The 15,030-nt window shown below is 38.2% G+C and overlaps 1 protein-coding gene across 1 annotated transcript in view; it reads right to left on the minus strand.

Moving 5' to 3' along the window:
- Positions 1 to 15,030, minus strand: part of LOC119779996 (inter-alpha-trypsin inhibitor heavy chain H3-like) — a 72,787-nt gene that overhangs the window by 16,414 nt on the left and 41,343 nt on the right. The window contains exon 21 of the mRNA XM_038279883.1: positions 12,523 to 12,591. Coding sequence (XP_038135811.1) covers positions 12,523 to 12,591 — 69 coding nt within the window. The remainder of the gene's footprint in view (positions 1 to 12,522; positions 12,592 to 15,030) is intronic.

Below are 15,030 nucleotides of genomic sequence, written 5' to 3' on the forward strand. Positions count from 1 at the left end.
TCTCAAGGTTCACCTCCAGAAATCACAGCAACATCGATAGCATTTGCAAAACAACATAAACAAAATATAACTAAAACCAAACACTTTATAATAGAAAATGTCTAGACCAGATCGTATTTTCTTGTGCACATTATTTGTATTTTCTTTTTAGAAAGTTTTGTCATTGTTTGTCTTGTAGTATTTTCTGATGACTTTGGTCCCACTCATTACTGAATTACTCAAAACGCATCCAAATAGAACGTGCAGAAATTCGACTTTTTCAGCAACAGGTTTCCTGCATACCTTTCTTATCATATGTCCGGACGTGGATGCATAGAGAGAATCCAGTTCTTCATGGGATTTTATGTTTATTGCCATATTAATCTATGTTTTAACATAACTGTAATCTAATTATCTGCTGTTTAATTATCCTATTGATCTGTTTATACTGAAACATAATAGAACAAATATTTTATACCCCAGACAGACATGATGACATTGAACAAACAACATAGAACAGACAGACAGACAAAGAACATAAAGACAGACAGACAGACAGACACATGCCGGCTTCTAACATAGTTTTGTTTATATTAATATATAGTCCTATTTAACAGATACAGAACGTCGTGGCATTTTTGAGCTTCCAGCGTGTGTGTGTCAGCGCACACACAGACAGGCTCATAGGAGGAGAGAGGAAAAGGGAGGGGGCTTGGAATGCAGGGGAGGCTTTTGCTAAGAAAAACTTGTTTTGAAACTTTTAGATGTTGTCTTACAAATTTTTAAACTTTTCTTATATCCACTGTTTACGTAACATATTGTTCTGTAATAATTAACAACTTTTCGACCAAGTATGTTTAAACATTGGGCACAGTTAAGCCTTTTCTGTTAGAACAAACAACTGGACACCCATTTTTCATGCAGCTCTGCTATTAGAAAATGTGACGCAGTTACAATTAAAGTGAAAGCAGACGTCTTTTGCAGATATAAAGTGATCACTTTTTTTTGTTTAGTCTTTTATGTTTTTAGACTTATTTATATAAATGTTTGCACTTTTTATGTTTTGTTTCCTTATTTAATGACTTTTATTTCCTCCTTTTGTTTTGACCTCTTATGTCCTCTGGGACACTTAGGAGAGGTTATTAAACATCTCTACATTTTGTAGGGACTAGATCTTACTTTACACTGTTTTCAGTCTGATTAAATTACAGTGATTAAGCAGATCTGATTACAGATTCTGGAAGGAGGTTTGAATTTAAACAGATGTTTTTAGTGTACACTTAGATTTCAAACACACACATTTCAAACGGCACCGGTCAGACAGAATCACACAGAGTCACACGTTAATACAGAATCACACGGAGCTCCTTAGACATTCATACCATTAAATGCCATGGCAATAAATTATTTGTGCACATAATTCTTTAACTTCATAGACCCAAGCAGCCAATATAAACTAATTTGCATGCACTTTTAACTCTTTTTAACAACTTTTGGTCTAACATCCTCAACACAGAGCCAAACTGCTCTCTGTTGCTTCTTTCTCCGGAGATAAACAACTTCATACGAGATCTCAATACAGTCCCTCTGGACTCAGGCCTTTTTTCAACAACAGCCCTTCAGGCTTCAGTCGAACTGCAACTCGGCGACATGTTCTAGGAAATAGAATTCCTCACTAGAATGAGATATACATATTAGTTGCATCATTCATAATGATACATCACTTATAATCCGTGACCGCCAGTTTCCACCAATTTCTATAAAGTTATGGTGCAATCTCGCTTCAGCAGATTACTATTAATCATCCAAAAACAAAAATCCGAGCCAGTTCTCGACAGCTACTATTTATCTCAAGATGCCAATTTATCCTGCAGCAAACATCCAGTGGCAAACAGATAATCGTCTGATACAGTTTAAATGTGTGTCCAGCTTCCAAACAGCTTAAGTGACTCACCTCTCCTGATAAAGTTTTTCTTCAGTGATTCTAAAGTTGTTCCCGGGTTCTTTTCTCAGCCAGGCCAAATGCACCAAATGTGGTGGTTTTCAATGGTCAAAAATCAGGACACCTTCAGTCGATCATCTGATTGCCCCAGGACGGGAGAAGAAGCGTTTATTTTATAGATCAAATTGACATGCTGTCTTCAGTACACGTAACACAGCGCTTCACATTTCAACAGAACACATCTAGCTTTTCTCAACTCCCATTTCAAATCTGGGCGTTTATATAGTTTCAACATTGCACTGTGTGGATGTATGTGCACGACTGGACGCTCTGATAACATTTCCTGGAAGTTCTTGGCTTGTGACCGGATTGCGTGCGAGTGGGCCTTTGAGTGGGCCTAATGGTTTTGTTTTTCAAGACTTGTACTTGGCTTATCGCCTGTGCACACATTGTTACTGCCAAAACAATGTTACTGCCAAAATGTGTACGTGGCTCCCAGACTGCTTGCTCTGTGTTCTCAATTATTGTGAGCTTAAGGTCACGATGACCTGAGGCAACACAATTCGCTTCTACACTATGTCTTGAAATTAACACGTTAAAGGTAGAAAATCGATTTGTACTAAAAGTGCTGTAAACCCCCTCCCACCTCCCACCTCCCACTCCCAGTAAGGTCCAAAAATGGTTCTGAGTTCTGTCCCGAGGCAAAAGGAAACTCAACACACACACATTTTCTACACACACACATTATGCCTGACACACACACAGCTGCTTGTTTTCGCTGAGAGGCAGAAGGAGGACAGCACAGTTACCAGAGTGCACAAAGGGGCGATCATCATAGAAATGGGGCCCAAGGATTTAAAAGCATTTTTAACTGAAAACAATGTACAGATTGTTACACTAGAATGATATTGTGTACGGCATGTAAAGTGACTGATTCTGCAGCTTATATTTGATTATGATAAACCCCACATGATTAGACAAAATTCTTTCTTTGCACATAGATGACAGAATTAGAGCACTCCTCAGTTAAGTTGGTCTTACTGTAGCAAAGTGAATAAGTGAAACACTAATTATTAAGAATACTTAAAGGTGAATTAAAAAAGAATACTTAAAGGTCAATTTTCAAAAAGAGCAAGTTACATTTATGCTAAGGATTTCTTAAGATAATTAACTTTTCATGAAACTTGATAGACAAAAAAACTCAACAATTATTAGAGGTAAGAGATAAATAAAATGAAGTCCTTTTAACACCTTGAAGCAAAAGTTAGAAAGTGGTTTTGCAATAGGAAAATTATGATTTATAAATTGTTCTTTCATAAAACAATTAACAAGACAAATTATTTACATGGAGAATTTAATTAAATCTAAAACAGTATTGTGGTTGTCTTAAACATAAAATGTCATAAAAACATGCATTATTATTTACAGAGTAATGAGATAATCTAAAAATGGTACGTAGACACAGGAGTTAGATGAGTTTGGCTGAAAGGTTAGGATACGGTGCCCTGAGCCCAGGGGGGGCTCGGAGTTGCACTAGAGTCCTCCAGACTTGTGACCAGCTGATAACTAAATGCCGAGGTGAGCCTGGTGAACTGAAGCCGTGCAGCCGAGACCGAATGAGGCGGAGACTGGATGAATCACGGTCATCTAGCCGAAGCGGCTCGAGCAAAGAACACTGGCAGAACTTGAAAGTGCTGCAGCTGACATGAAAAGCTTGGAGGGAAGTGCTGGCCTTGTGGTTAGGGCATAGAGCTTGGAATCCTGAGGTTGCAAGTTCGAAACCCTTGTCCACAGACTGCCACTCTGGGTCTCTGAGCAAGACCCTTAACCCTGATTGCTCTCTGGTGCCCAACGATGGCAGCCACTGCTGAGATCAATAAAAACTTCAATTAATTATTAAGCTCGGCCTAAATAGGAGATGGTTTCTGTCGCTGGTTGCTGGACGTGAAGAAAACACTGCAAAAAGCCAAACACATCAGATACTCAAATTAACACAGCTTTATGGTCAGAGTAAGTGAATTATGGTTTATTTATGTACAACAGCAGAGATCAGCAAAACATTTACATGGTGTCTAAAATAATTTCTATTCTGTCTTACAAAACAACCTATAGGTTTAACTGTACTTCTAATTCTAAAGCAACTATTGCAAACTAAATACAATCAAAATTTGTAATCAACGCCTTAGAGCAGTTGTGATTATCTTAATATAAACTTGCATTCCAAACCTTTGCTTCAGTGCAGAATCTATTGTCCTGATGCTGACTGGAATGTGGTACACCAAATTGTAATTCCATCAAGTTACCGCAAACACATGAAGAAAGCTGGGCAGGACATCTGGGGGTAACAAAAACTTATCAGAATGTTCTGAAACATTTTTACTGGCCCGGATTAAAAACAGATGTACGCCAGTATTGTCGCAGCTGTCATACCTGTCAGGTAACTGGTAAACCCAACCAAGTTATCCCTCCTGCTCCTCTCCATCCTATTTCTGTGGTTGGAGAACCTTTTGAGCGAATTATCATGGACTGTGTTGGGCCACTTCCACGCACAAAATCTGGTAATCAGTTCCTGCTCACCTTAATGTGTGCCTCAACTCGTTACCCAGAAGCAATCCCACTGCGTAAGATCACTTCCAGCTCAGTAGTAAAAGCGATGACAAAGTTTTTTTCCACCTTCGGCCTTCCTAGAGTAATTCAAACTGATCAAGGCACAAACTTTCAGTCTAAGCTTTTTAAGCAAGTCCTTAAGGAACTGAACATACAGCATACAGTCTCCAGTGCCTATCATCCTGAATCTCAAGGAGCTTTAGAGCGTTGGCATCAGACGTTAAAGTCTATGCTACGAAAATATTGTATAGAAACAGAAAAGGACTGGGATGAAGGGTTACCTTTTGTTTTGTTTGCAGCTCGGGAGGCTATTCAAGAGTCTCTAAGATTCAGCCCAGCTGAGTTGGTGTTTGGCCATACGCTCCGTAGCCCTCTAAAAATCCTTAAAGAGAAAATCTTGGAGATAAATGTTTCTCCCCAGGAGAACATTTTGGACTATGTCTGCAAGTTCAGAGAAAGACTGCATCAGTCTTGTGCTTTTGCAAAAGAAATATTAGGGGAGTCTCAAAGGTCCATGAAGAAGCATTATGACCAGTCTGCCCTGTCTCGTTCTTTTGCCAAGGGGGAAAAAGTCCTGGCTTTACTACCTGTTCCTGGTTCTACTCTTTCTGCCAAGTTTTCAGGACCTTATGTGGTTCAGGAGAAGTTGAGTGAGACAGATTATGTAATCAGCACTCCTGAAAGAAGGAGAAAATCTCGGCCCTCTGCCAATCACAGTATACACCGACCACAACCCCCTTGTTTTCCTTTCTCGAATGTACAACCACAATCAGAGACTCATGCGGTGGGCGTTACTGGTACAGGATTACCATCTTAATATTAAACATAAGAAAGGTGCAGACAACTTCTTAGCAGATGCCTTATCTAGAGTGTAGCTTATAGTTTCCTTCAGCCTTTGACATGTCTGGAGAGGAAAGCACAGGTGCATGTGACAAAAGAGATTTTATACTTTCAAAAGCATGTTGACACTCAGGAGTCCAGACAAAGTCTACTTTTGGGCTCAGCAGAGTAGTGAGAGGGTGGGCTACCGTCGAAAAATTTCGACAGAAATTTCTGTAATAACTGGCCATGCCAAGGAAACGGCGAAGGGCTTTTCTTGTGCTAGGGACAGGAAACTGAACGATGGCTTTTATTTTGGCTTCTAAAGGGCATACTTGTCCTCGGCCGACTTGGCTACCAAGGTAAGTGACAGTTGCTTTACCAAAATCACACTTTGCTAAGTTTACCTAGGGTCTAGCCCTGTGCCAATCACAGTATACACCGACCACAACCCCCTTGTTTTCCTTTCTCGAATGTACAACCACAATCAGAGACTCATGCGGTGGGCGTTACTGGTACAGGATTACCATCTTAATATTAAACATAAGAAAGGTGCAGACAACTTCTTAGCAGATGCCTTATCTAGAGTGTAGCTTATAGTTTCCTTCAGTTGGAAATGTTCCTCCCAAACCCTTTTAGGTTAGGATTTTAAGGGGGGAGGTGTTACGGCCAGTGGCCTTTTTCTGTGTTTGTGTTTATTTTATTTTTTTTCAGAGGCCTGATCAAATTGACTGCACCTGGAAGTGGATGTTTTTCCTGTGACACACCTTGGGGCCTACCGTGATTGGATCACCAATTGCGGGCTCCACCAATCATTGTTGAGGCCTCCATTTAAAACCAAAGGACTTCCTAGGGGAAGGCGCGGCTGATCCTTTGTTCAGACAGCTTGCCATTTTGTGGGGTGTAGGTTTGACTGCTCTAAAACTGGTGTTAGCTTTGATAGCTTAGTCTGCTCTAACAGATTTTGTTCACCTTGATTTCTTGTGTAATTTGCTTTGTCCCGGTGGGGGAACTTTGAAACGCCGTTAGAGACTTGTATTTTAGTTTTGTTTAACTTGTTTTGAGAGATCATTTTTGTTTGGTTAAGTTCTTTGATTTACATCTTTGTTTTGTGGATTTTGTTTTAGTGAATACTCTGTTGTTGAGAGTCCCTACATTTTGATTAATAATTGTTACCCTTATTTGTTTATTTTGAAAAACTCCAAACAATAAATCCCTAAATTGTTAAAACCTTACCACCAGGGTTTCTTTAATGTTACTTCCTTTTTCCCTGGCTGAGCCGGGTCGTAACAGGGACAGAACTCACACTGACATTCTGTGTAAACTTGCTGATGTTTACCTTACGAAGACTGAATTAATATTGAGAAATTTAGAAGCAGTGATTAATAAGCTTCAAAATGTTCAGAATATGTTACTAATTGCCACTATGTAAATCATTACAACGGTTACATCCTGAATCCTATGGGATGTTGCTTGAACCTTATTTTACTTTTAGTTTGTTTTTGGAACAATTAAGTTGAAAAACCACCAGCTATGATTTGTAAAGATTCAGCCAACAGTGAATCTACAGATGTTATTTCAAATATTAGAAATCAGTTTTCTTCATTATCACTATATTCTCTGTTAAGGTTGATAAATATGATGTATTAATTGATCAAAGGTTTGAATGGAAAAGATCAAACATTTCCAGACCAGTTTTATTTTAAGTACAAAGGCTCAGCCTCCTTAATGCAGGACACAATGTGGACCAGGTTTTAATTGCACATTCTGCATTAACAACGTACTAATTATTCTGCTTTAAGTTTCTCTTCACAGATGCTGCTAAACCTGAAACCTTTTCTGAAGGAAGACTCACGGTTTGTGCCAAATGTCATAGTAAGGTAGGAAAACTATTAATGGATATTACATAGAGCTCAGCTGCTGATACTTTGGAATTGTTCCCAAATTCAGTGCTTTAAAACAAACAGTCTATAGTATTAAGAACTAAATCAGAAGATAGAGACATGTGAAAATTATGTGACTATGTTAGAATAGGTCATGATTCAAATTAATTAAATAGAAACATTCAATAAGAACCTCCTAGTGATTATCTAGGCACAAAGTACAATGTAAGATTAACATGCTTACCTGAAAACTATATGGAATATAAATATTAGAGGATGCAAAAGAAGCTGCTAAAAGTAAATAAATCAGGAAAACTAAAATTAAGACTGTCTACAACATAAAAATAAAATAGAATTAAATCAGCAGAAGCCTATGAAGTATTTAAAGACAATGAATTTCCATAAATTAGAGATTCTATGAATCCTTAAATAATGCACTAGATGTACCTCTGAAAAACTTTAAGTAAAACTAAGAAATCAACATTCAGACTAGTTTTACAATAATAAACCAGGATGTTTATTGAAGTGAGATTTTCTCTCCCCAGCATCAGGACTAGCTGTTTACTCAATAAGATACAGAAATAGAGAATAATGTTTGAAATGTTTTTGTAAAAATATTACTTGGATTTTAAATAAAACTCTCACATCCTAAAGGTAAAAATCAACATGTATTTACTTCAATATATGAGGAAGTTATCCTTTTGAGGAAACTAACAAATAATGCTTGAAACAGAACAAAGAAGCAGATCTGGTTCAAGAAGTGAAGAACCGATTATATTAATAGATGTAAGAGGTTAGTTATGCTTTACATTATATTAGATGATTCTACGTGAAGCGTAGAATGAAAACTGTTTACGTCACTAAAGATTAATATAGAAACAAATCAGAATGCTAAATGCAGATGACAAAAGACTTAAAACAGATTATAGGCTAAAACAGACTAAAGACAGTTCTAGCTCAAAGACAAATAAAGTATGTTAATACTTTATTTTTTCTGTCCGCCTCTCTCTTGGTTGTTCCATGGAGAGAGGAAACAGTCACTCCACATTCCAGTCTGATTAAACAACTTCTGTGCACTGCCGCACACAGTCATTCAAAGTCCAAAGGAAGACAACCTTTTATTTTTTCTAGCTTGGCAGAGAACTACAGGAATGATTAAGGTTAAAGTGGACACACTAACTTGTTTATGAATATCCAAGACGAAACGTACAATCTTAAAAAGGTTACATTCCTGGCTATATGTATGCCAAATAATATCTGATAAGAGGATGAACAGTCTAAGAAGTAAAAGTAAAAAATTTATCTCTGCAGAGATTGCAAGATCAAGGATTAGTTTAATTTAGAAATCAGACTTTATACAAATAAGATGAAAAGTTAATGATAATTTCTGTCTCCAATACGTAACGCAGATTGTCACACATGTACTTAATACATTTCTAACAGTAAAACACTGAATAAAAACAGGCTTTACAACTGGAAAGGACCTTAAGATTTGAATTCAGGAATATTATGTAAATGTGAGAATATGTGATCCAAGCGTATAAACTGTCCAATAAATCCTAGTCTAGATGTCTTTACAAGTGTTGTTATAAAGCACAGAAAGCCAGAATGCAGATTGTATTTAAAAATAATGTAGGATGGCACTCAACTTGCTTCCAGAGGAAAAAGGATTTTTGCTTTTATTCTCATTATTACTATGCTGCTAAAATCTTTAGTACTTCTTACTACTCTTGTGCATGAAAACCCTGGTTAACAAAATTGGAACAGAAGGCTAAGATAATAAGGAACAATATTTTCAGTGTTTAAAATTTTTTAGAGCAAGGATCACCAAATTGCCCCCAGATGATGCCTCCACACCCTGTGACAAAATGGCTGATCCTCGGTACGCTATGGAGCCTGAGAAGAACACCTGAGAGCTGAGAGCGGTTTGACTATATTATTTCTTGTCTTTTCTTCTATAATCTAATTCCCATGTAAGAGGAACCTGTTTAAGGGTCGCATTGTAAATTCATATTATTATTTTACTCATGTTGTTTTTCTTTCCTTGTGTCATTAACATATAATTGGGGATTGATGCACTTCGAGGAAAGGACCCAGGAACTCTGTGATGAGAAGGACCTTACAGAGGAATAGAAAAGGTGATGAAGTTTCATTGTATTTATGTCACACTTAGCTGTGTTAACAAGTATTTAAATTACAAGATTCCTGAAATAATTGTGGAGCATTTTTAAGCTGTAACACCGATTGCACAGTAGGATTGGACTGCCATTTTCTTTGAGTAAAGTTTTCTCCTGTTTTTGTTATCTTAGGAAGGTAAGACGATTGTAATTTATTTCATGTTTCTTTAAACAGGTAAGATGATTCCTACAAAAGATAGACTATTTGTTTGTTGTTTTGGCCTGAGGTCCAATCTGAAGTCCTACAATCGTGTTACATGATTTATTTTGGTATTATCAGAAAGGTTAATTCCCTGAGATTAAAATTTTACAGATTATTGGAGGATATTTGGAAATATTAATAATTGCAGATAAGAGAGAAGATACACCAGGAGACAATGGGACATTACTGCAACTATCAAAAGTTCTCTTATTTTAATTTGAACATTAATTACAGAAACTGGACTCATGAAAAACAGGATGTGTTACATCTCTAGATTTAGTTTCAAGATACTGGTCAGTTTTTTCTTTCCTCTCAGGATCACATCTGATAGTGAGATTTAAGGACACTGGGAAAAGGACTGCCCTCACTTTGGATCCACATAAGCCATGGACAGATGAACGATATGAGAGGCCCAGGGGACCAGGACAACCAAGACAAGAGGACCAGCGAACTCTAGCTACACGTCGAAAGAATGCAACACCAAGGACCGACCAGCAGATGGACGACAGAGAGGACCAGATGTGATGAAAGCATCACAGGGGGGAATGGGATCCCTCTCCAATTGAATTAGATAAGTCAAACACTATGTACTACAATAGGATTGGAATAATATGAATATTATTGTCTATGATTAGTTGATATTTGCTGATAAGAACACTAATTGTGGTTTTTCTGTTCCACTCATTTTGAGGGGATGGATTGTAAAGACCAGGTGACCCCAGGCATCACACTGCAAACCTTCGACATCCGCCTGCAAAATACTAAAGGCGGGAACCGGTGATCCTGTGTTCATGCCTTTAAAAGCCAAGGACAGAGCCCTGAAGTGAAAGAACTATATTTTTGATTTTCACAGAAAAGAAGAAATCACCAGCATAAATAATTTTGCATTCAGTAAAATAATCCTGATGACAACATGGATGTAACGTTCCATTATCCTGCATTATGATCTGTATTATGCCATTATTATTCTGCATTATAATCTGTATTACTGTCTTCTTATTTTACATGGTAAACCATACATGGGCCGCTGTTTAGAGGACTGGGGACTCAGATTACTGACTGACTGACCTACTTAATTTTTCTGACTGACCAACTTAATTTTTCTTTTTTCTTTCATTTACCTAGCCTTATATACTACGACACACTTTGACTAAAGTTTGAGTTATTTGAAATGTTTTGAATAGTCATCCTTCACATATTAAGTAATATCAAGATTGGGTTGAATGGTTCAAACAGTGTTGGTTTCACAGATCATCATGAGTAGCATGGTCAAGATGCGATTTGTGCTGCGGCCGACGCCGGAGGAAGGCTGGATGTTTGGGGGAAGCATGGGTCGATGGGATAGTTTCCTCTTAAATGAGTATGAAATGAAAGAGAAAGATGCCCACAGGACGAAAAAGGGGTTTTCGATCCCATACTAATCGAATCATGGCCATGTGGAAAATGATGATCTTTCTTTGAAGGTTCAGTAGCATTCACTTTGTTTTATTATTCACTTTAGTTTTGTTTTAACAATGTCACTCATTTGATTTTCATTTTATGTGATATTTCCCGACTCACACCCATTCCACACAGTGTCGGTCTCACTAAGATTTTGTTTTTTCACTTGAATTTCACACACATGTAAGTGCAATTAGTCGCGTAGTATTCACATCACCATGCAACATCACAAAGTACTTCATCTGCAATGAACTACAGGGGGGAATGTTGAAGCAGGCTATTTGCCTTATATAGACTTGTTGCATGGCTGTACACTGTCTCAGCAATGGAAGTCTCAGTAACAGCATGGTCTCCTAGGCTGCATGAGGGGGTTTGGCAAAAAGAGAGAACATCATGTATAAACATTCCTTGAGGGTCGCAGTGACTTTGACGCAAATCTGCACACGTGGATTCCAGTAAGATGTCGGCAATATTCCGTTGTGCATGTGCATACACATAGTGCGAGGATGAGACTATAAATGCTCTGTGGATTGGTATGTGAGTCGAGAACTTGCAAGAGAGAAAAGACAGATATATTCTGTTCAGATGGTTAAGCGCTGTGTTACGTGTACTGAGGACAGCATGTCAATTTGATCTATAAAATAAATGCTTCTTCTCCCGTCCTGGGGCAATCAGATGATCGACTGAAGGTGTCCTGATTTTTTGACATTCTACCATTGAAAACCACCACACAACCTGTCTAGGGTGTGCCCTGCCTTTCTCCCATAGACAGCTGGAGATAGGCACCAGCACCTCTCCCGCACCAGTAGTGATAAACGTGACTGAAAATGGATGGATGGACGACTCACTTTCCTCAAACTGATAGGTTTCTCTCTCACATGGGTAGATTAGGAAGGTTAATAGGTTTTACAACCCCTTTTCCGCAGCAGTTACACTCATTTAAGTCCGTTGTAAAAGTTATAATTTCAATCACATTTTGACAACTTTCACCGGAATGCACTGGTGAGAACCTTGCTGTGATGTCAATCAGGTAATTTCATTCGTACTCTAATTTATCCCTCTTTAACCAAATTATCCATTTAATCTCAAACTGCTATTTACTCTAAACAAAGAATTCTGTAACCATTTATTTAACTGTTAATTAATTTAAATCTATTCTTTGAGGTTTTTTTAGTTTCACTGCTTTTAGCTTTAGTTTAGTCAGTGTATTTGATGAAGTATAAAGAAAAAAAATTATAAAAAGTGCTTTATCTGATTTAGGCCTGTTGGCTATTATGAGATGAAGCAGATGAACACAAAATAATTGTCAGTGATATACTTCTGCCACAAAAGGCAAGACAAAGAGACAAATGTAGATAGAAAGACAGAGAGAAAGATGGTCCAACATAAGCTGCAACATAAGCTATAACAAGCAAACACATTTATAAAAGTATGTTGGAATAGAGATTGTAATTTGTTGTTTCAATACTTTACCAGATGTTGTCATGCCCACTGTCCTTTGTAAAATGTCCACACTGTGTGTCGTCGAACTGTCTATGTTGACTGTAAAGAAAAAAGTTTCACTTTTCTGTCACAGATACATGGTCTATATTAAAAAGATTTCAATATGAGTTAAAAGTAACCTAAATAAAACCAAAAAGCAGTTTTCAAATTATGACTTCATAAAAAAAGACAATTGAAAAACAATGTTTAACCTTAATTTATATAAAATACATTTTAACATGAAGAGACTCACAGAGAAACACTAAACATGCATGCAGCAACAGTGGAGAGGAAATCTCCCTTTTAACAGGAAGAAACCTCTAGCAGAACCAGGCTAAGTTATTTGGCGCTCAGGCCCAGACAGAAGACTTTGATGCTGTGAATCAACAAAAGCTTGGATGGGTAACTGAGAAAAGTGTTAGATCAGGCTTCCCCTGGGGCCCGGACACTGGTAGTGAAATAAGCCAGGGGGTAAGTGGGACTAAGAGTGAGGGAGGAGATGGTTCGGAGGTGGGTGAAAGCGTGCTTTCGTGTGGAGGATAGAAGCTGGGGCAGGAGCTAAATGAAGGGGATCTCGCAAGATGATTGGTTTTGGAGAAGGTGCAGCCCTTGAGTTGATTGGCTGGAGCTGAAGGGGACATTGCAGGTGGTTCGGGTGAAGGTGATCAGAGTCTTCCAGATTGTGATTTTCTCCTCATCCTCTGCAGGAAGTACATGCGCTTTTGTGCCCTTTTGACCAGTGAGGTGGTGTTTACTGTCCAGGTAAGATTGTCTGTGATGTGCACCCACAGGAATTTGGTCCTGCTGACCAGCTCTACAGCTGAGCTGTTGATGAATGGTGGAGCGTGGTTAGGCCGATTCTTCCTCAAGTCAACGATGATCTCCTTTGTTTTTTCCACATTCAGGACCAGGTTGTTGTCTCTGCACCAGCCCACCAGCTGGTCCACCTCTTCTCTGTAGTCCTGCTTGTTGTTGTCTCTGATGAGGCTCACCACTGTGGTGTCGTATGCGAACTTCACAATGTATTTGGTGGTTAACCTGGGGATGCAGTTGTGTGTCATTGGAGTGAGCAGGAGTGGGCTCAGGACACAGCCCTTAGAGGAAACTCAACCACACCCCTCTTTTAATGAAAATAGAAGAGGACCTAGAAAGATGGAAATCGCTTCCGATCTCCCTTTTGGGTCGGGTAGCCTCAATTAAAATGATGGTCTTACCCAGAATTAACTACCTATTTTCAATTATCCCAAATAAACCATCAACCGAATGGTTTAAATCTCTAGATTCTTCCATCTCTAAATTTCTTTGGAAGGACAAACCCCCTCGTATCAGCTTAAAAACACTACAGAAAACTAAAGACAGAGGGGGACTAGATTTACCTAACTTCCAATACTACTATTTAGCAAATAGATTACAATACATCTCTAAATGGATAAAACATAATCCCTTAGATGAGCCCTGGATAGACACAGAACAGGATATATGCAGTAATATAATAATCTCAGATTTGCCGTTTATTAGCTCTAAGATCAAACGGCACCCATGTTTCAAAAATATTAACATCAGCTCTTCCCTGACAGCATGGTGGGAATTTCTAAAAATAACGAACTCATCACTTATCCCGTGCAGTCGTACACCCATCTGGAATAACCCTGACATTCTACAAAACAATAATGTGATAAACTTTCCGTACTGGAAGAATAAAGGTATTACATATCTGGATCATTTGTTTGAAGGTACGGAGTTTATCACATTCGCTAGATTAAATTTGCAATATGGCATTAACAAAAATAAATTCTTAGAATATGAGCAAATCAAAGCTATAATTAGAAATAAATTTAAGCATATTGATGGAGGTTTAATAATTCCAACTAAAATATCAGAGTTTCTAGAGTTAACCCCCCCCCAAACTACTGTCTAAGTTATACAGGACACTGACTAAACTGGATGATACAATATCTCTTCCTATTACTAAATGGGAGGAGGATTTATCAGTCAGCTTTGAACAAAACATCTGGGCTCAGATATGTCTAAGAACTTTTAACATGACCAGAAACCCCAATTTACAATTAATACAATACAAAATCCTCCACAGAGTGCACTATACAGGTCAAAGATTATTCAAGATGGGTTTTGCGCAATCTAACATCTGTCCACAGTGCACAGGCAATCGACTTGATAATTATTTTCACGCGCTATGGTTATGCACGCCGGTTCAGAGATTCTGGGTAAGGAATGAAAGGGGATCTATCACTGTGCCTGGGTTGTAAAATCCAAATTTTCCCCTTCGTTTGCTTGCTGGGTGACTTTGAGGGAAGCTCTAGGGGAAAAAAATGGGTTTTTGTTGGCATTCACTGCATTATGTATCGAAAAGAAAACTTTTCCTCATAAAATTGGAAGAGAAAGGATAAACTAAAACACCCAATCATTTACAGGTCTGTTTTTGGGTTTTATTTTAAAAACTTGAGACGCATTGCCCCCCCCCTTCAGCCGATCTCTCGG

This window comes from Cyprinodon tularosa, unplaced genomic scaffold (assembly GCF_016077235.1).
Source record: "Cyprinodon tularosa strain WSP-4 unplaced genomic scaffold, ASM1607723v1 ctg154, whole genome shotgun sequence".
Taxonomy (NCBI): Eukaryota; Metazoa; Chordata; class Actinopteri; order Cyprinodontiformes; family Cyprinodontidae; genus Cyprinodon; species Cyprinodon tularosa.